General features: G+C 41.7%; 3 protein-coding genes across 7 annotated transcripts in view; 1 reads left to right on the top strand and 2 right to left on the bottom strand.

The window, feature by feature from the left end:
* RAD17 (RAD17 checkpoint clamp loader component) overlaps positions 1 to 3,474 on the bottom strand; it is a 55,048-nt gene extending 51,574 nt beyond the window's left edge. The window contains exon 1 of the mRNA XM_057307312.1: positions 3,318 to 3,474. Within this exon, the coding sequence (XP_057163295.1) occupies positions 3,318 to 3,369 (52 nt within the window). The 5' untranslated portion in view covers positions 3,370 to 3,474. The remainder of the gene's footprint in view (positions 1 to 3,317) is intronic.
* Positions 3,475 to 3,517: 43 nt separating this feature from the next.
* CCDC125 (coiled-coil domain containing 125) overlaps positions 3,518 to 19,663 on the top strand; it is a 27,197-nt gene continuing 11,051 nt past the window's right edge. Inside the window, exons 1-6 of one of the 2 annotated variants that reach the window (XM_044384137.3) lie at positions 3,518 to 3,570; positions 10,122 to 10,441; positions 12,956 to 13,014; positions 14,195 to 14,281; positions 15,079 to 15,156; positions 15,865 to 15,950. In XM_044384137.3, the coding sequence (XP_044240072.2) occupies positions 10,132 to 10,441; positions 12,956 to 13,014; positions 14,195 to 14,281; positions 15,079 to 15,156; positions 15,865 to 15,950 (620 nt within the window). In that variant the 5' untranslated portion in view covers positions 3,518 to 3,570; positions 10,122 to 10,131. The other variant, XM_057307316.1, reaches the window with a different exon arrangement.
* The window catches only part of CDK7 (cyclin dependent kinase 7), a 50,455-nt gene continuing 39,565 nt past the window's right edge, over positions 8,774 to 19,663 (bottom strand). Inside the window, exon 12 of one of the 4 annotated variants that reach the window (XM_044384138.3) lies at positions 8,774 to 10,558. In XM_044384138.3, coding sequence (XP_044240073.1) covers positions 10,494 to 10,558 — 65 coding nt within the window. In that variant the 3' untranslated portion in view covers positions 8,774 to 10,493. The other 3 variants (XM_057307324.1, XM_026498852.4, XM_057307321.1) reach the window with 3 other exon arrangements.

Here is a 19,663-nt window from a genome sequence, read left to right as displayed (position 1 = left end):
GCTGGCACACCTGGAAAACTACACACAAAAGAATGAAGATGGATCCCTTTCTTCCACATACATGAAAATTAACTCTTAAGAATCATAGACCTAAATGTAACAGCTAAAACAATATAAAAGAAAACAGGAGTAAACCTTTGACCTTGGGCTATACAATTGGATAAAATAATGAAAGAAGAAGTAACAAAAGAAAAAACAAATGGGACTTCATCAAAATTTTTTAAATTGTGTGCTTCAAAAGGCACCCTCAAATCTCTGTGTAGCTTCATCAATTACAACTAACTTACCACTTTTGTAAGAGATGTTGATAATGGGGGAGGCTGTCCATGTGTGTGCAGGAAGCATATAGGGAATCTTTGTACCTTCCTCTATTGTACTGTGAATGAAAAACTGCTCTAAAAAATAAAGTCTTTTTTTTTTTTTTTAAAGATTTTATTTAGTTATTCGACAGAGATAGAGACAGCCAGTGAGAGAGGGAACACAAGCAGGGGGAGTGGGAGAGGAAGAAGCAGGCTCATAGCGGAAGAGCCTGATGTGGGGCTCGATCCCAGAACGCCGGGATCACGCCCTGAGCCGAAGGCAGACGCTTAACCACTGTGCCACCCAGGCGCCCCTAAAAAATAAAGTCTTTAAAAAAAAAAATTACACCATCAGGGACATCTGGCTGGCTTAGTCCGTAGAGCATGTGACTCCTGATCTCAGAGTCATGAGTTCAAGCCCCATGTTGGGCATAAAGTTTATGTTTAAAAAAAAAAAAGACACCATCAAGAAAGTGAAAAGATATTTCACAGAATGGTAGAAAATACTTGCAAAATCATAAATCTGATAAGGGTCCAGCATCCAAAACATATAAATAGTTCTCACAATTCAATCTTAAAAAGATATATAACCCAACTGAAACATGGACGGATTTAAACATTTCTTCAAAGAAAATATATAAATGGCCAGTAAACACATGAATAGAGGCACAACATCATTAGTCATTAGGGAAATGCAAATTAAAACCACCATGAGATACCACTTCACACCCATTAAGATAGCAATTATTAAAAACAAACAAAAAACCCCCAGAAAATAACAAGTGTGGGGGCGCCCGGGTGTGGGTGAGGATGTGGAGAAATTGGAACCCTCACAAATAGCTAGTGTTCACGTGAAATGGTGCAACTGCCTTCAAAAACCTTTTGGTAGTTCCTCAAAATGTTCATCATAAAGTATTACATAGCCCAGCAATTCCACTCCTAGGAATATACCCAAGGGAAATAAAAACACCCATCTGTCCACACAAAAACTTACTGATGAATGTTCACAGCAGCATGATTCATAATAGCCCTAAACTGGAAAAAACCCAATGTCCATCAACAGATGACTAGGTAAATAAAAGTAAAACATCCATAAAACTGAGTATCATTTGGCCATAAAAAAAATGAAGTACTGATACATGCTACAGTTTCAAGGTTAACCTTGAAAACGTAATGCTAAGTGAAAGAAGCCAGTCACAAAAGACTATATTGTATGATTCCATTTATAAGAAATGTCCAGAACAGGCAAATACTTAGAGACAGATAGTAGAATAGTGGTTTTTCCAGGGCTAGGGCAGTTGAAGGAAAATGACAAGTGATTACTAATGGATAAGGGGTTTCTTTCTGGAGTGTTGAAAATATTCTAAAATTGGTTGTACCTGGGTGGCTATCAGTTAAGCATCTGACTTCAGCTTGGGTCATGATCTCAGGGTTATGAGATCAAGGCCCCAGACAGGCTTCCTGCTCAGCGGGGAGTCTGCTTGTCCCTCCTCCCTCTTCCCTGCTGGAGCTCTCTCAAATACACAAAATCTTAAATAAAGAAATAAAATAAATTGGGACGCCCGGGTGGCTCAGTCAGTGAAGTATCTGCCTCCAGCTCTGGTCATGGTCCCGGGGTCCTAGGATTGAGCCCCACATCGGGCTCCTTGCTCAGCCTGATTCTCCCTCTGCCTGATGCTCCCCCGGCTTGTGCTCTCTCTGACAAATAAATAAATTAAATCTTAAAAAAAATAAAAATAAAAATAATTGGTTGTGCTGATGATTACACAACTCTAAATTACTAAAAATCATTGAGTTGTATACTTTAAATTGTAGGCTATGTGGATAACAGCTAAATAAAGCTGTTAAATAATACACATCAGATCTGAAATGTACTCAAATTGGTAGATACAAGTTTTTAAAGGCATTCAGCACACATTTGTTATGCAATAGTTTAGCAGGATTGCACACAGTGATGAAAACCAACTTTAGACTCATGTCTTTTTATTTAGTTATTTTAAAGATTTTATTTATTTGACAGAGAAAGAGTGAGCACAAGCAGTGGGAGCGGGAGAGGGAGAAGAAGGCTCCCCACTGCGCAGGGAGCCTGAGGTGGGGCTCCATCCCAGGACCCTGGGATCCTGACCTGAGCTGAAGGCAGATTCTTAACCGACTGAGCCACCCAGGCATCCGGACTCCTGTCTTTTTTAAGTAAAAGTTTTATATGCATGCATTCAAAGTTCTGCTTTCTGGAGAAGTCTACAAAGAAAACAAAGGTAAAGTTTTTCTAAGGGTAAAGTTTTGAAATACTTTTAGGGTAAAGAAGGCTATTTTAAATAGGTCAAAGTTTCAAGAAAAACTATTTTGGGTTTGCAAAGCCATTGAATATGCTAGATAGTAGGCAAACGGACTTTAAAGTTATAAAATATTAATCTCTTATGATAATCTTAAATCCCCTGAGCATTTAACATGCAGACAGCATTGATCTTGTTCTATAATTGATCTTGTTCTAAGTCTGGTTTTCCATATGTACAGGTTATGTTTCCTTGGGGAACTGGGTGGTTAAGGGAAATGTGGGCTGGATCTGGAGAAGAGGAAGAATAAAAGAAGTCTGTTACTGTGAAGAAAGGGTTCATTAGCTTGTTTCTAATCCAGAGTAATCTTCAGATCCCGCCAAGTTGCTGGACCACCATGAAGTCCCTTCAGTTACTTCAAGGACGTCGGATATTAAGAAATACTATCAAAACCATTTCAGCCAGGCAATGACGCTACTGACTTGGCACGTCCTGGTGGGGCTACAGGGAGCTAGGGCCCGTCTCCGGAAATCCACGGCAATAACTCCCAGCAGCAGCGCTCTGCCCCCTCCTGCTCCTTCCCAAGCCTTTGCCCCGGCAGTTCGTCTCGCCTGCAAAGCCCTCCTCATCTCTTAGCACGGAAAGCCTGCTTTCCCGCTCCACCGGCATCACGGACCTGCACCTCGGATCCAGCCTCCCCTCACGGGACCCCTAGACACTTCATGCTTCAACCATCTCATTTTACCTTTATTGATGCAAACACGGCCTTGTTCTGTTTCTAAGCCTCGCGCTACCATGTCTAATTCGGTCACTCGTAGTGGGCAAATCGTGGGCTCTACAGCTGGACAGAGCTGGCGGGCGGGATCGGACCGGCGGCAGAGGCGTCCCAGGCGGCGCTGGGGGCGAGGGCGGCCTCTCCCCTCCTTCCGGTCTGGGCGGTGCGCATGGTCACGTGGTTGGAGGGCGGCGGCGCGCGCGGTGCGGAGGCTCGGCGCCAGGTGAGCGCGCTGGGTGGGACGCGAGGGCGGTGGGGGTCCTGCGCGCCGGATCGGAGTCTGGGATCCGGTCCCCGGAACAGACGCCCCGGGGGTGCGGGGCCAGTCCCGGCTGGTAGGAACGGCCAGGGGGGAGGACCCCGGGCCGGGGCTGCGCGGATTCGTGGAAACTCGGCAGGTTGTGGACAAGCCGGGACACCGGCTGCTTTCCCCCTAAATGCTAGTTTAATGGCCTTCTCATGTTGAAATAATGAGGAATAGATTGAAAGATTCTGTTTCTGCTTCCTCCCTCCCCCTTTATTTTCCTGTTAGTGTTGAGCCTTAAAACTACGGCGCATTAAATGCGGTGTAGTGTCCTGCAACAGAAAAAGGACATCGGTAGAAAAACTGGGAAATCCTAATAAAGTTTGTGATTTAGTTAATGGCATGTATCAATATTAACTTAATTTTGATAAATGTACCCTAAATTAACAGAGGAGTCTCATCAAAGGGTATACGGGAACTCTCTGCACGATCTTTGCAACATAATGTAAACCTAAAATTATTTTCACAAAAAGTTGAAAAACAATGCCAGAGCGTGGTGTCAGCAGGCCACTGTTCACCAGGGAGGGCCCACGTTAGTTCCTCTTCGCCGAGCCTGACAGGAATTAGGTGTCTGTTTGACCAACCTGTTTGCTACGGCAAGAGTTGTCAGGCTAGTGGGTGTGGATGCTTCTAGTCCAAGTTTTCTGGGCAGGAGTCTTTTTTCTTTCAGTTCTATCACACGTCTTTGGATACTGCTTGCATAAGGGGCATGTGCAGTAAAAATGTCAGGAAGGACCATTAAAAAGGCGCAGCGATGCCTGGCTCGCTCGGTCAGAACATGAGACTCTGCATCTTGGGGTCGTGAGTTCAAGCCCCAGGTTGGGTACAGAGTTTACTTAAATAAAAACTTAAAAAAATTTTTTTTTTTAAATGGGGTGCCTGGTGGCTCAGTCGGCTAAGCATCAGACTCTTGGTTTCTGTTCAGGTCATGATCTCATGGATCATGAGATCGAGCCCTGCATTGGGCTCCACACTCAGCGGGAGTCTGCTTGAAGATTCTCTCCTTCTGCCCCTCCTCCCAGTCGCTCGCTCTCTAAATAAATCTTAAATAAAATAAAAATGTACAGTACAGAGCTAGGAAGCTCAGAGACAGGAGAAATCCCGTCTGACTCAGGATTGTCAGGAGGGCTACTGGAGGGAGTGGCTGTCACGAGCTGATGGGGACTTGAGGGAAGAGAGCATTCCTGGACTGGAGAAGAGCAGCAGCAGAGGCTTGAAGGTGACTGCACAGAGGAGGCCTGGGTACAGGTGCAGCCCTTCTTAATGGAAGCACAGAGCCTGTCCAGGAAGCAGTGACAGCCGAAATGGGAAGTAAAAACTGGAGTCTCATTGTAGATAACAGGGTGACACTTCCTTTAATTATACATGCCGTGGGAGCCATAGAACATCTTAGGGTAAGAGAGGGTCATCACTGGATCTGTGCTTGGAGCAGCAGTGTATAGGATGGCTTGGACTAGAACAACTAGGGAACTAGTGGTTTAGCCCAGGAGAGGTAATAAATTCAGCCAGGGCTGCAAAGTTAATATTCAAAGAAGGATACGGTTTGGGGAGATTTTATGGGCCTAGAGGACCTGGTAACTGAAGGGATCGAGGAAAAGAGAACTTCCAAAGTTTTGGATCTGGGTGTTTTGGAGCATGAATGATACATATGCAGAAATAGAGGGCTCAGGATGAGATAGATCTAGGGTAGGGCGGGACGGCGTTGATTTCTTTTTTAAACAGCTGTGTCTGAATTGCTGGCAGGATATCCAGCTGGAAGTGTGTATGTAATTGTGTTTAACAGTGGAAGCCAAATGTACGCAGCAGGGACGGAAAGAGGAAAAGGAGCCTGAGCAGGCAGACGTGAGGCAGTCAGTCATTCCTGTGGGCTTGAGGGGCTAAGGTCAACTGGGGGCTTGCGCATGGCAAAACAGTAGTGTCACAGCTTCTGCACAGGTGGAAGAGGCTGAGGAGCAAGACAGATCTTGGATTTAGCAATTAGGAAACCAGTGGTCACTTTTCAGAGAGTTGCTTTAGTGCAGAGGTAGGAAGATTGCTCATTGTAATCTGCTCATCCTATGGCCTTTCTCAAGTGACCAGAACACTGGGCCAGGAGCCAGAGATATGGCTTCTGGTTCTGCTACTACCTGTGTAATTTGGGGGAAGTCATGTATAGCTTGTACTAGCATAGAAAAATAAAGAAGGGAAGGACGCTTTTATTCCCAGTAATACCTAATGGTCCATAGAACTAGTGTTCCACGGGGCACACTTTGGGAAACACTGATATAGAACCAGAATTTTAGAGCCTTAAAGAACCAAAAAATCTGGAGCGCCTGGGTGGCTCAGTCATTAAGTTTCTGCCTTCAGCTCAGGTCATGGTCCCACGGTCCTGGGATCGAGTCCCGCATCGGGCTCCCTGCTCAGCGGGAAGCCTGCTTTTCCCTCTCCCACTCCCCCTGCTTGTGTTCCCTCTCTCGCTGTCTCTCTCTCTCTCTCTCTCTGTCAAATAAATAATCTTAGGGAAAAAAACAACAAAAGAAAATCAAAAAATCATCTTCTCCAATCCTCCATTTAACAAAGAAACTGATACTCAAATTGTAATTCAATAAACATTGATTTCAAATACATAGATGGTACCCAAAATAACCCTATAAAGTAGTAATGCTTAAACCCATTTTGGAGATTGGAAAACATGCTCTGAGAAGTTAAAGGACTTGCCCAAGATCACAGAGCAGCAAGTGGTGGAGTGAAATTTGAACTCAGACCTCCTGAGTCAGGGCCTTCTCTGTCACACATCCTGCTGCCTCCCTGGTTTTCAACACTGAATACATTTAAAACTGTCTGACTGGAACATTAGTAACTTCAAACATTTTCCCTTTCTTAGAAGGCATGTGTTCTAAAAGTCGTTTCGTTTGACTGTATTATACATGAATATTAGTATATGAGAAGTGGGACAGTACACAACCAGCAGTTCCCAAAGTTACATTTTTAAAAACGGTAGAGTACTGGATCATGGGAAAGTTTATTATGTTCAACTGTGAACACCGGAAAGACAGAACCATGATACCTGCATTTATGTCGCACATTAAAAAAATAGTCTTAGCTAATTCCGCGATTGCTTACTCTTTCCTCTTGCTACTTTTTTCTTTTGTGTTGACCAATTCCATTTTCTCCACTGCCGGCTGCCTAGTCTTGATCACACCCTCCTTAACAGAGGTGTGAGACTGCATTTATAGGCAGGAATTTGTGGTAGAGGTAAAAGAGCTTCTTAGGGATTATTCTTTGATTCAGTAAATAATTTCCTGTCTATCTTGACAAGTAAAAATAGACAAACTTACTTATTTCGGAAATCAACTTGTAAAGGAGCCAAGATGATTTTGTAAAAATTTGGGTAAAAAATGACTTACTTTCAGTTCTGCTTGATGTTATAAATAACAGACACGTGGTTTATTCTGATGTTAATTTCATTCACATTCTTCAAATGACAGAAAGCGGTGGCTAAGAGTGTCACAGTGTCTCTGACATTAGGGATCAGATTTCAGAATCCGGTTCTATCTCCTTAGCTATGTTACTTAACCTCTCTGCGCTTAATTAAGTCCAGTTGTCTAGTCTTAAACAATAACAGTATTGTCTTGCAAAGTGAGGATTAAATAGACTAATCTAAGTAAACACTTAAATAGTGCCTAGCCCACAGAAGATAAGCAGCTACATCATTGAAAAAGAACTGGTGCTGATTTAAAGCTTCTAGTTTAATATGCTTATGTAGGAGGGCACAGCTGATTAACACATTTCTCCTCTTGTCTCCTAATCCAGTTAAAGGTCCCTTTTTTGTTTGTTAAAAAAATTTTTTTTGGACATGTTTAAGATATTTTACATACAATAAAATGCACCATTGTAAGGATGATGAGTTTTGTCAAAATCTAGTCACTCTAGATTTTGTGTGTCAAGATAGAAGACTTTTCTGTCCCCACCAGACAGTTCCTTCATGCTCTCTGAAGGCAGCCTTCACCCTAGGCAACCAGATTGCTTGTCTGTCACGTGTCTTAGTTTGGCCAGGATTTCACATAGTATGTGCTTCCTCTGTTTGCCTAATGTCTCTAAGATTCATCCACATTGTTACATATATTAGAAATACATTATTTATTGCTGAATATATTCTGTCATATGGACTTACCACAGTTTGTTTTTCTGCTGATGGACATCTGGGTTGTTTCCAGTTTGGGGCCAATCTGAGTAAATGCTATGACCATTCATGCACACATCTTTGTATGAACGTATGTTTTCATTTCCCTTGGGTAAATATCAAAAATGCAATTGCTGGTCATCTGCTTAAAAGAAACTGTCAAACTTTTCCACAGTGTTTGTACCATTTCATACCCCTACCAACTGTGTATGTCTACACGTGCAGCAACACTGAGAATTGACAGTGGTATGTAACAGAATCTCATTGTAGTTTAAATCTACAATTCCCTGACAACTAATGATGTTGAGCGTCTTTCCATCCATGTACCTTCTCTTATGATGTTATCTTTTCAAATCTTTAAGGGCCTTTGCTTTCAAATATTGAAAATATATGGTACTGGGGCGCCTGGGTGGCTCAGTCCCCTAGGCGTCTGCCTTTGGCTCAGGTCATGATCTTGGGGTCCTGGGTCGGGCTCCCTGCTCGGTGGGGAGTCTGCTTTTCCCTCTGCCTGCTGCTCCCCCTGCTTGTGAGCTCACTCTCTGTCTCTCAAATAAAATAAAATCTTAAAAAAAAAAAAAAGAAAATATATAGTACTTTGATCCTAAAAACAACAGAAACCCCTTCAAACATGATCAGATTTATCTGGCATTTATGTGTGGGTTTCTTTTTTTCTTTTTTAAAGATTTTATTTATTTGAGAGAGAACACAGAGAGAGAGGGAGAAGCAGACTCCCCACTAAGCAGGGAGCCCAATGCGGGGCTCAGTCCCAGGACCCCGGGACCATGACCACAAGGCAGACGCTTAACCGACAGAGCCACTCAGGCGCCTCATGTGTGGTTTTAGTAGTGGAAGAATAAGAGAAACATCTCACGAAGAAATGCAAGACTTAGATTTAATTATTTTTTAAAGTCCTGGTAAGCCATTATTTAAACAGGATATTTAGAAAAGGTGTCAGATGTATTTATTTTTTTTAACTGAGTCTTGAGAAAAGGATGAGATGTTTCTACACAACTACATCCCGACAGCGGTTTTGAAATGCGTAGTGGTGCAAGTCCTCTCTGCTGTACTGTGTGCAAGGGGAACAAGGCCGAGCAGTGAAAGTGCTCTCCAGCCACCAGGTAGGTGCCTGCCGTGCTCAGTGGTCTCCCCGCGGGGAGGACTCAGCGATGGGCACTGTCAGGCGTTTCTATCTGGAATGCTTTCTTCTGGGAAGAAGGGCAGGCACGTAGCTCCACAGTATGCAGGGTGGAGCCTTGCTGAGGTGACTTTTTCTGCCGGACAAGCGAGTATTTCAATTTGTTTGTTCATTCCTTCCTCCATGCACTTATTTAAGGAGTATTTCTTGGGCACCGGTGATGTCCCAGATACTGTCTTAGGCCTTGGGAATGCAGCGATGATCCGAACAGACGGACTTCTCTATTCTTACAGAGCTGACTTTCCACTTAGGGCCATCGGGAGCAGGTCTGGGCTCCAGCAGAGGGAAAGTTTCAGGTTGCCCTACTTGTGAGAGGCATCACAGGCAGGTCAGAGCCAACTCCTACCTTCCTAGGCTCCCACTCTTGTACTGCCCTCCCCCTTTCAGGGACGTGATTGGAAAATCAGTAAAATCGGGGGGGGGGGGGGTATGTTAGAAGGTCCTAAGTGCGAAGGGGCAAAAATAAAGCAGGGAAGTGGGAGGAGGAGGAGTTGGCAATAATTTTAGACCCGGTGTCAATCACGGAGGTGCCACTGAAGGAAAGACCCAAAGGAGGTGAAGAACCAGTTGAGCAACTGTCTGGGGAAGAGCATCCCAGGCGAACTGTGTCTCCGTAGAAACAGAAGATGAACCAAGTAGAGCTGGAGGACAGGCTGTAAGAGCGCCGAGCCCCCGAAGTGCGTGAAGGGCCACGATGCAGGGTGGTGTCCGCGGTGACTGCGAGTCCCGGTTTTCAGAGACTTCCTGAATTCTGTATAGCTCCTCGGCTTGTGAAAACCATACCCTTTCTTCTCTTTTCCCTAGAAAAAGCTGATCTGCTTTATCCTCATGAGGAGATTAGATTCAGTAAAAAGGTTTTCCTGCTTCCTTACAGTTCACTGCAATCTTTGAAATGAGGTTGGATCTTTTCCTACCTAAAGTCCTTAAATGCTAAATAACTTGAATTGGATTGCAAGGGCTGTTTGTGTGCTGAGGCCTTGCTGGCATAGTCGCGCCTGTATAATAGAGAAAGAAACTTTTCTCCCCGCAAAACCCAACTTTATTATACTGATGGTTTTTAAACTCCTGTTTCTCTTAATCACAGATAACCTGTTTTTCCTTATGTTAAATAAGCATCTGGCTGATGAGCAGGGTGGTGAGGCCGCCGAGTGAGGCAGAGGTGCAGACCTGGGAAACGGAGGACGATGACATGGCAGAAGGAGACTTAGGGTATGGCCTCGGAAGAAGGCCCGGCAGTATTTATGAAGCGCAAGTTTCACACCTATCGACGTCGAGGAAAAGATCTGATGGCAAGAACTTTAGCCCTCCCCCATTTCCAGGAAAGGGGGAAGAAAGAAGTGCTGCCATTTGTCAGTACTCCAGGCATAAGAGCTTGCAAGATACCCACCCTGAAGAGTCCAGAACTTCCCACTATGGACGACAAAGTAGCAGTGGTAAGAATGCCGAGGGCTCTCTCCTTCTCTCCTATGAATTTCATCAATGTTTTCACTCTTCCAACACCAGACAACAGGTCACAAGAGTCGATTTTGGAAATTCATCTTTATTCAGCTCTAGGGATTGGTGACAGAACAGAAGTAACCCGTGTTTCTATTTCCAGGTATTGTACAAATGGTGGAATGTAGTAGTTATTCTGCATTAATGCAGATATGTTAGTGATATCAGTGACTACCTACCTCGCTTTTGTGTGTGTGTGACTTAGCAGTATGCTTCATCTTTTTTTTTTTTTTTTTTTTAATTCAAGTATTTATTGGGTACCTATTAGGTGCCAGGGGCTGTTTTAGGCTCTGGGAACATTAGTGAACAAAATAGTCTCCATGTCATGCAGTTCACATTCTAGTAGAGGAGAGAAAAAATTAATCGACCAGCCAACAGCTGTGTAACATCAGGCAGTAGTAAGTGCAGTGACAGTGAGTATTTGGAGGGGTTGGCGCATGCGCTTTTGGGCAAGGGTCGGGGTACCCATCTAAGGAGGTGGCTTTTGAGCACCAGAATGAAACGACGTCCAAGCCTGGGACTTATCTAGGGAAGGTGTGTTCCACACAAAACATGTATGCTTCCGGTTACTCTAAGATTTCCGGTCATGAAATCTTCCCCCTAAAAATTCACCCGACGTGGGTAGCGCAACCTGGAGATCAACAGTTGCACGCTCCACCGACTGAGCCAACCAGGTGCCCCTCAAAAAATTCATCTTATCAGAACAAAAACATAAATTATGCCATATATTAAGGAAAGAATAAAATTCAGAATCACGTTGTGATAGAATGTTACAACTCCAAAATGGTTGCAAACCCAGGGGTGACTCCATGCCTACTCAGTGGCACAGCTTTTGTCTGGCTGAATCTTTTATAATCTATGTGGTAAAACTTCCCCACCCACATGGAACTAACACAAATTAGAACAACATGAGAATAATTTAAGAAACATGGTTTTTAGATTTACAAAAAACATGCTGCAGATGAGGATCTTATCCCCCATCTTTCAAAATCCTTCTTGAAATTAGGATGGGATTATTTATATATTTTTCTTTCAGTTCCTTATCACACATAGAGGTTGGGTTCTGTTTTGCAAGCAAGATGTTGAAAACCGCACATGATGCTAAAACGCCTTTATAAGAACATGAGGAAACCACTGAGATATTAACAAGATGTAACAGGAAAAGTATGAGCTCCTGTCTTGTTGGGTTATGGACTTTCATCTCAAGTTAGCCTGATCCTACATAAGGATATTGTCTTGGTCTCTTGTCACTAATAGATAATTTCCAAATTACCACAAATTTAATACCTTAAGATAACACAAATTTATTATCTTACAGTTCTGCAGGTCAGAAATCCAAAACAGGTTTTACTGGGCTAAAATCAAGGTGTCGGCAGGGCTGTGTTCCTTTGGAGACCCTAGGAGAATCCATTCCTGTGCCTTTTCCAGCTTCTAGAGCCCACCTGCAGTCCTTGGCTCATGGCCACCTTCCTCCATCTTCAAAGCCAGCAATGGCTGGTCAAGTCTTTCTCATGCTGTTTCACCCTGACTCTGACTTTCCTGCCTCCCTTTTTCATTTATAAGGACCCTTTGTGAGTACAATGAGGTCACCTGGATAATCTAGGATAATCTCCTAGTCCTTAATTTCATCACACCAACAGAGTCCCTTTTGCCATATATTCACAGGTTCTGGGGATTAAGATGGGATCATCTTTAGGGCCATTATTCTGCCTACCACAAGTATTACTACAACAGAACTCGTCATTGCCAACCCAATGTCACTTGTCTCTCCTTGGAGCCTTATGCCATCAGAGTAAAAACAAGATTGAGTTTTTGCCTTGGATACTGTCATACTGAAAGTTCAGAACAGCAACGAAAAAATTGCTTTGAGAAGTTTTTTAATGTCCCTCAAAATACTCTTTCTAAAAATCTTTTCTTCCTTTTACTTCTTCTTAATCTTCTTGCTTGTGATTTACCACTTTCATGTTTTTCTATTGCCAGTGAGACCACAATGAAAATGAAGCTCCTGGGAAGCTCAGTTTAATGTCTCAAATGATCACATTAAGGAGAGAATAATTGAAGTTACAGGAGACTTCTAGTCATTCTCCTTGGAAAGAAATTAAATTCAGGTTATTTCTTAGGTATTCATATACTATATTGATCAAACTTAAGCCAAACACCAAAATTTATTTCACTCACCAACATTCATGTTTTTAAATACTGTTTTGCATGTAGTAATTAACCAATTCATTAACAGTTTTATTAGAGAGTCCTTTTGTAAAGAGTATTTTTTATTCAAAAGTATGTGTCTTTTCATTTGTGCAATGCTTTAAGCTACTTATTTTTATCATTTTTTGGTTTATTACAGTTCTTTCCTCTTGACAAAAAATTGTATTTGATATTTTGTAAATAGATGTCCTAAATTCAACTAGTTAAAAAAAAACATATTTGTTTTGTTTTTTTTCCCCTAATAGATTCTAATTCAGAATTGTCAAATGTAGAATTAAAGCAACGTCTTCATGATACTTTAGAGGTAAGTACTCTGGCTAATATAAAAATTCTCATGTGAACACAGCCCACTGGTATTTTAAGTAATACTAAAATTGTGTGGAAGGCAATACTGGCTTTCCAGATACTCTCAGTGAGCCACAGTGTAAAGCTCATAACTTTCAACTGGCCTCCTCTGTTTCTTATCTTTCTCATCTCTCAAGAAAGCTATGTATGCAAACACGCCCTCCAGCTCGCCTTTCACCCAGAATCTTTCACAACTTCTCTGATCTGCTCCTGGAGAAAAGAGTTACAAACTTCCCTCCATCTGTCTTTCCTGTGTGTGGCTTGAAATAAACTGACTTAATTTAACATCTTTGAAGTCAGAAGACCAGCAGGTTTCCCAGGTGCTCTGAGTCCAGCCTGCTGGGAGTAGGAGTATCCATGCAGGGTCCCTACCTTTTGGGAAACAGGAAGCCCATCATAATGTGTATTTCTAACTCTTTTGGTAAAAGCCACCAAGCTACCGTATTCGTTTTCTAGGGCTGCTGTCGCCAAGCACCACTAACAGGTGGCTTAAAACTATAGAGATTTATTCTCTCCCAGTTCTGGAGGCTAGAAATCTGAAATCAAGATGTCAGTTGGCCATGTTCCCTCTGGAAGGTCGAGGAGAATCCTTCTTTGCCTCTTCCTAGCTTCTGGAGTTTGCCCCTGACAGTCTTGGCTTTCCTTGGCTTACAGCGGCATCACTCTAGTCTCTGCCTCTGTTGTCACATGGCCTTCTCCCCTTTGTGTCTGTGCCCACATTTCCCTTGTCTTAGGACAGTGGTCACTGAATTGAGGCCTACCCTAATCCAGTATGACGTCATCTTAATCTGATTATCATCTGCAAAGACCCTGTCTCCAAGTAAGGTCACATTCTTACTACCAGGAGTTAGGATTTGGACATATCTTTACTTGGTGGGAAGGACATAATTCAACTGATGATAGCTGCTGTAGCTCTGTGGATGATCACGTGCTTATTTTAGGTACCCTAAAGATTATTTTCAGATTATTAGCTGTGTGGTCTAGAAGGGTAAAAGCAAAAAGATCTGGGCTTTTAGTAACAATGGGTACCTGACAGTGAGAGTTTCAATCTAAAGGCCGCCTGGGCCACTTAGGAAGCTGATCATTTTGGGGGCTGCATATCTTACAGATATGTAGACTAATGTTACTTCTCCCCTCAGGAGGTAGAAATTTTAAAAACTGAACTGGAGGCATCTCAAAGACAACTTGAAGGTAAAGAGGAAGCACTGAAAATTCTTCAAAGCATGGTAAGAAGTTATTTTTAAACTATGGTCACTTACACATTCCAATCTCTGGTAGTATGGTTTTATCTTTTAAAACAAAAGCATCAGTGCTTAATATAGTTTTTTTTTTTTTGAGGTGCAGATTTTTAGAACAGTTTTATTGAGGTAAAACTTATATGCCATGGCTTTCACTTGTTTTCAGTACATAATTTATTTTTGCTAACATTAGAGTTGCATCACCATGACCACGATCTAATTTTAGAATATTCTCAATATTCCCCAAAATGAAGCTCTAACCCATCAGCAGTCATTCCTCATTCCCATCCCCAACCCTGGACAACCATTAATTTCCTTACTGTCTTTTGGATTTGTCTTTTCTATTTCATGTAAATGGAAAGATATAATATGTGTCTGGATTCCTTTAATTAACATGTTTTTAAGGCTCATGCATGGTGTGGCATGTGTCAGTACTTTCTTCCTTTTTATTGCCTAATCTTCTACTGTATGGATATACCATATTTTGTTTATCCATTCACCATTTGATGGGCACTTACACTGTTTCCTCTTTTGGGCTCTTATGAATGCTTTATTTGTTCATGTACCAGTCTTTGTGTGGAAAGTTCATTCCTTCATTCTCATATTCACCAGGAGAGTCAAACCAAGATCTTTTGACATGTGAACTATCAAATTCTCCATAAAAGGCAGTCTCTATGGAAATTCTCTGGTTTTCTGTTGTCTTAAAATAAAAATGTGAACCTTACTATGCATATAGGAGTAATGAGAAATTTAATTTATACTCCTATGATTCTTGTTTTTCTTAGGCAATATTTGGCAAAGCCACAAGTCACACCCAAATGATGCTTCAAAAGACTATGGAACAAAAGAGATCCTTGGAGAAGGTATTTGCCACTTTTTAGTGTAGACTTGTTCAGTCCACTAAGCTTTCAAATAGAATTTCCTTTAAGAGTCACCATACTGATGGGTATGTCATTTGTGCACACCCTCTTTTAGTTGTGCTTCTATTTAATACAGACTCTTCCCTTTTGGAACTTACAATCCAAAACATATTGTTACACAGGCAAAGAATTAAGATTTCCTTTATTTCCTCATTTTAAGGTAGTAAAGTTGACACTTGCCAAGTTGACACTTTCTAGTTTTCTTCTTTTTCCTTTTTCTTTCTCTGCTTGCCTGGCAGAGCCTGCCTCTTTCTGGCCATCTCTTCATCACTAAAACGGTAGTTAGGAATCACCTCGGAAGGTCTTGTTCCTGTGCCTGTTGTAGCATTCCTTGGTGGCAGTGTCCTGGCCTCAAACTCCCAGGCTTGTGGGTCTGTATGGTTTGGGGGTGGGGGCAATGAGAAATCTAGGTTCTGAGCAGCAAAATGTGATGCTGTTTCTTATAGTAAGGAAGCTGTGGGAAAGCTTTTGAGTGCTAAAAAGGCATGTTATATGTGTTTACAAGTGTCACAGACTCTTTTTGAATAATAATTAGTTTCTCTTTAACCTATTCCTTTTAAGTGATTAAAAATTTATTTCAGCTACCCACAATGTCTTGAAGTGATTTATTTGTAGTAATTTTCCATGAAAAGTGCTATTTTCTTTCTATAGGAAATAAATGCCTTGCAGTGGGAAATAGAGTTTGATCAGAATAGATTTAAAAATATAGAGGAATCATGGACCCAAAAATATGACAGGTTTGTATATTCTTATTCTATGGTTTTTCTTTGGAAATCTTTAATGTGTGTATAATTTATCTGTATTTTTATTATTTTTAATATTTATTTGAGTAATCTCTACTCCCAACATGGGATTTGAACTCATGACCCTGAGATCAAGAGTCAGATGCTCTTCCAACTGAGCCAGCCAGGTGCCCCATAAGTGTATATAATTCAAATATAGCTTAGGCGTTCTGTGGGCTGTGAATATTATGAAATTCTTACTGCTTATCCACTTACACCAGTTTCATATTTTATTTATTTTTTAAGTAGGCTTTATGCCCACAATGGGGTTTGAATGCACAACCCCAAGATCAAGAGTCGCATGCATTACCAAATGAGCCAGCCAGGAGCCCCTATAAACTATATTTTAAAAGCAGCGTAAGAGGGTGCCTGGGTGGCTCTGTCAGTTAATCATCTGCCTTCAGCTCAGGTCATGATGCCGGGGTCCTTATCTCCTGCTCAATGGGGAGCCTGCTTCTCCTTCTCCCGCTCCCCCTGCTTGTGCTCTCTGTCAAATAATTTTTTTAAGAATATTTTATTTATTTATTTGTCAGAAAGAGAGAGAGCGCACAAGCAGGGGGAGTGGCAGGCAGAGGGAGAAGCAAGCTCCCTGCTGAGCAAGGAGCCTGATGTGGGGTTTGATCCTAGGACCCCGGTATCATGACCTGAGCCAAAAGCAGATGCTTAACCGACTGAGCCACCCAGGCATCCCTAAAAAAAAAAAAAAAATTTTTTTTAAACAAAAAGTAGTGTAAGAGCCATGTTTTCCAAGTTATTTTACCACTGGCATTCGTTTTTCAAACAAAATCTTTTGGGCAATTTTTACTAATGTGAATTTACTTAGTAACTTTAAATTATAACACACATTATAAAGTCAATCGAGAACAGATTTGATATCGGGTGTTATAGATGGCTTTAGTACTTAACTTCTAATTTATTACCAACTTTTAATATAACTGAACACATATAGAAAACTTGTGAGAATACAAAGAATTCCTGTATATCTTTCTCCAAGATTCTCCAAAGTAGAACTCTTTACCACATTTGCTTTATCATTCTGTCTCTTTCTTTGTAGTTAAATATATATAGATATCTGAGCCATTTAAGACTAAATTGCATATAAGGCCTCATTACTCTAAATATTTCACTCTGTGTTTATAAAAAGGGACTTTTATAACCATAGTAAAATTATCAAAATTAAGACATTAATCTAATACTCTTTTATTTAGATTTGCTAATTATTCTAGTAATAATATCCCTTTAGCAAAAGAGAAGAAAAAAATTCCTGTGTTTTGGGAGCCAGTTCAGAATCATGCATTGAGTTTGCTTGTCCCATCTAAACTTTAGTCCTTTAATCCAAAACACTTAGGAGGGAAGGAGGCTGAAGTGAGGGGCAGGGGGAAAAAAATCTGAAACAGTTATTCAGTGTTTTTTCGTCCTTAACATTTTTTGAGGACAGGCCAGTCGTGTAGTATCCCACATTGGCCACGTCTCATGTTTCTGAATTTAATTCGGGTTATGCAATTTGGCAGTATTACCACTGAAGCAATGTTGTGTTCTTAGCGCCTCATATGAGGAGGCCTATATTGATTTGTCCCATTACTAGCCTGTGAAGCTTGACGACTTGGTTAAGGTGGGGTGTGTGCCCTCACTCTCCACTATAAAGTCAACATAGTCACTATTTTTTCCCCTTGTGATTAATAAGCATCTTCTGGGGAGATGTTTTGAGATTATGTGATTTATCCGATTTTCACCCACTAGTTTTTACATCCATAGATTATCTGCCTTAAGCAGTCATTACTGTGATGGTTGCCAAATGGTAATTTGCTAATTCTGTTACTCCTTCTGCATTTATTTGCTGGCATTTTACTGTAATAAAGAGGTTTTTTTCTACCTTGTTTATACCAAAATGGATTCATGAATTCTTGCATTATTCAACTGGTTAAAAGCCATTACTATCATAATTTCTTCTGTTGCTTAAAATTTTCCAATTTTGGGAGCGCCTGGTGGTTTAAACATCTGACTCATTTAGTTTTGGCTCAGGTCATGATCTCAGGATCATGAGATTGAGCCGTGTCCAGCTCCGTGCTCAGTGCAGAGTGGGCTTAAGACTCTCTCCCTCGGGGTGCCTGGGTGGCTCAGTTAAGTGTCTGCCTTTGGCTCAGGTCATGATCCCTGGGTCCTGAGGTCAAGCCTTGCGCCAGGCTCTCTGCTCGGTGTGAAGTCTACTCCTCCCTATCCCTCTGCCGCTCCCCCTGCTTCTACTCTCTCTGTCAAATAAATAAATAAAATCTTAAAAAAAAAAAAAAAAGACTCTCCCTCAGAAAAGGGTGGCGTACCTGGGTGGTACAGTTGGTTGAGCGTCTGACTCTTGGTTTCGGCTCAGGTCATGATCTCAGGGTTGTCAGATTGAGTCCTGCATCAGGCTCTGCACTCAGTGGCCAGTCTGCTTGAGATTCTCTCTCTCCCTCTCCTTCTGCCCCTTCCTCCTCCCCAGGGTGTGCATGTGCTTTCGCTCACTCTCCCTCTAAAAGAAAAATAAATAAATCTTTTTAAAAAATTTCCAACTTTGGTCAATGGGAGCCCCTTTAAGCTGGCTCCTGTGGCTTTCTGACACCTCCCTATTATTGTTTGAGCACTTCTTGCTTTCTGGTACAAGGTACTCTAGGCCATTATGCTTAAAATATTAAGCATTTCTTCAGGGATCCCTGGTTCCTTTTAGTGGGGAATGGTGTTTAGAAATCAAGATCTTAGTGCTAGGTGTGCCCAGTGCTACTGGAAGTCATTGCTACAAGGTCTTCTCTGAGGACAGAGCTGGAAATACACACACACACACTGACACATACATAAACCTCTTTCTCTCTTTTCAAAACTCTTGAGTTCATACCCGTCTCCAGTTGCAGACCATTACCACAGGGTTAATTTTAGCCTTGCCCCTTTCCACATCTGTAACTTCCACAGGGAGAAACCTGGCTCCTTTTACCCAGTGTTTACTTATTCATTCTGCCATACAATATGCAGAAAGTAGCTTTAGAATTGCTAATATACACCACTGCAAAATCAAACCCACTAAACTAGAGTTCAATATTTGTTTATAGTTTTGTTTCTAGCCTGAGGGGATCCAGTCAATACACTGTGTTCAAAACTTGTTTAGTTTCTTGGGGCGCCTGGGTGACACAGTCAGTTGAGCATCTGACTCTTGGTTTCGGCTCAGGTCACGATCTCAGGGTGCTGAGAGCAAGCCCTGCATCAGGCTCCGTGCTCACCAAGGAGTCTGCTTGAGTTTTTCTCTCCCTCTCCCTCTGCCCCGATCCACCCCTGTGCTTACTTGCTCTCTTTCAAATAAATAAATCTTTTTAAAAAATTAAAACTTGTTTTTCTTTTCAGTATGGTTATACTGTTCATTTAAGTTCATCTGTGTCTATCTATAGTCTACCTTAGGTTTTTTCCACTATCCTTGTTGATTTACTTACTCATCTTGTTTATTTTTGACTTTGTAAAACATTGACATGCTTCCAAAAGTCAGACCTATTCTGAGAGGTATACTCAGAAATGTCATTCTCCCCGTGTACCTACCCCATAACCAGTCTATTTTCTGATTTATCCTTTGTTTCCTTTTGCACAAATGGGCATATATGTCTGTTCTCTTATTTCTCCTTCTTTCTTACACCAAAGAACAGTTGACTGTA

Source organism: Ursus arctos, unplaced genomic scaffold (assembly GCF_023065955.2).
Source record: "Ursus arctos isolate Adak ecotype North America unplaced genomic scaffold, UrsArc2.0 scaffold_5, whole genome shotgun sequence".
Taxonomy (NCBI): Eukaryota; Metazoa; Chordata; class Mammalia; order Carnivora; family Ursidae; genus Ursus; species Ursus arctos.
The sequence above is the reverse complement of the archived record's forward strand: the minus strand, read 5'-3'. Positions and strand labels throughout refer to the sequence as shown.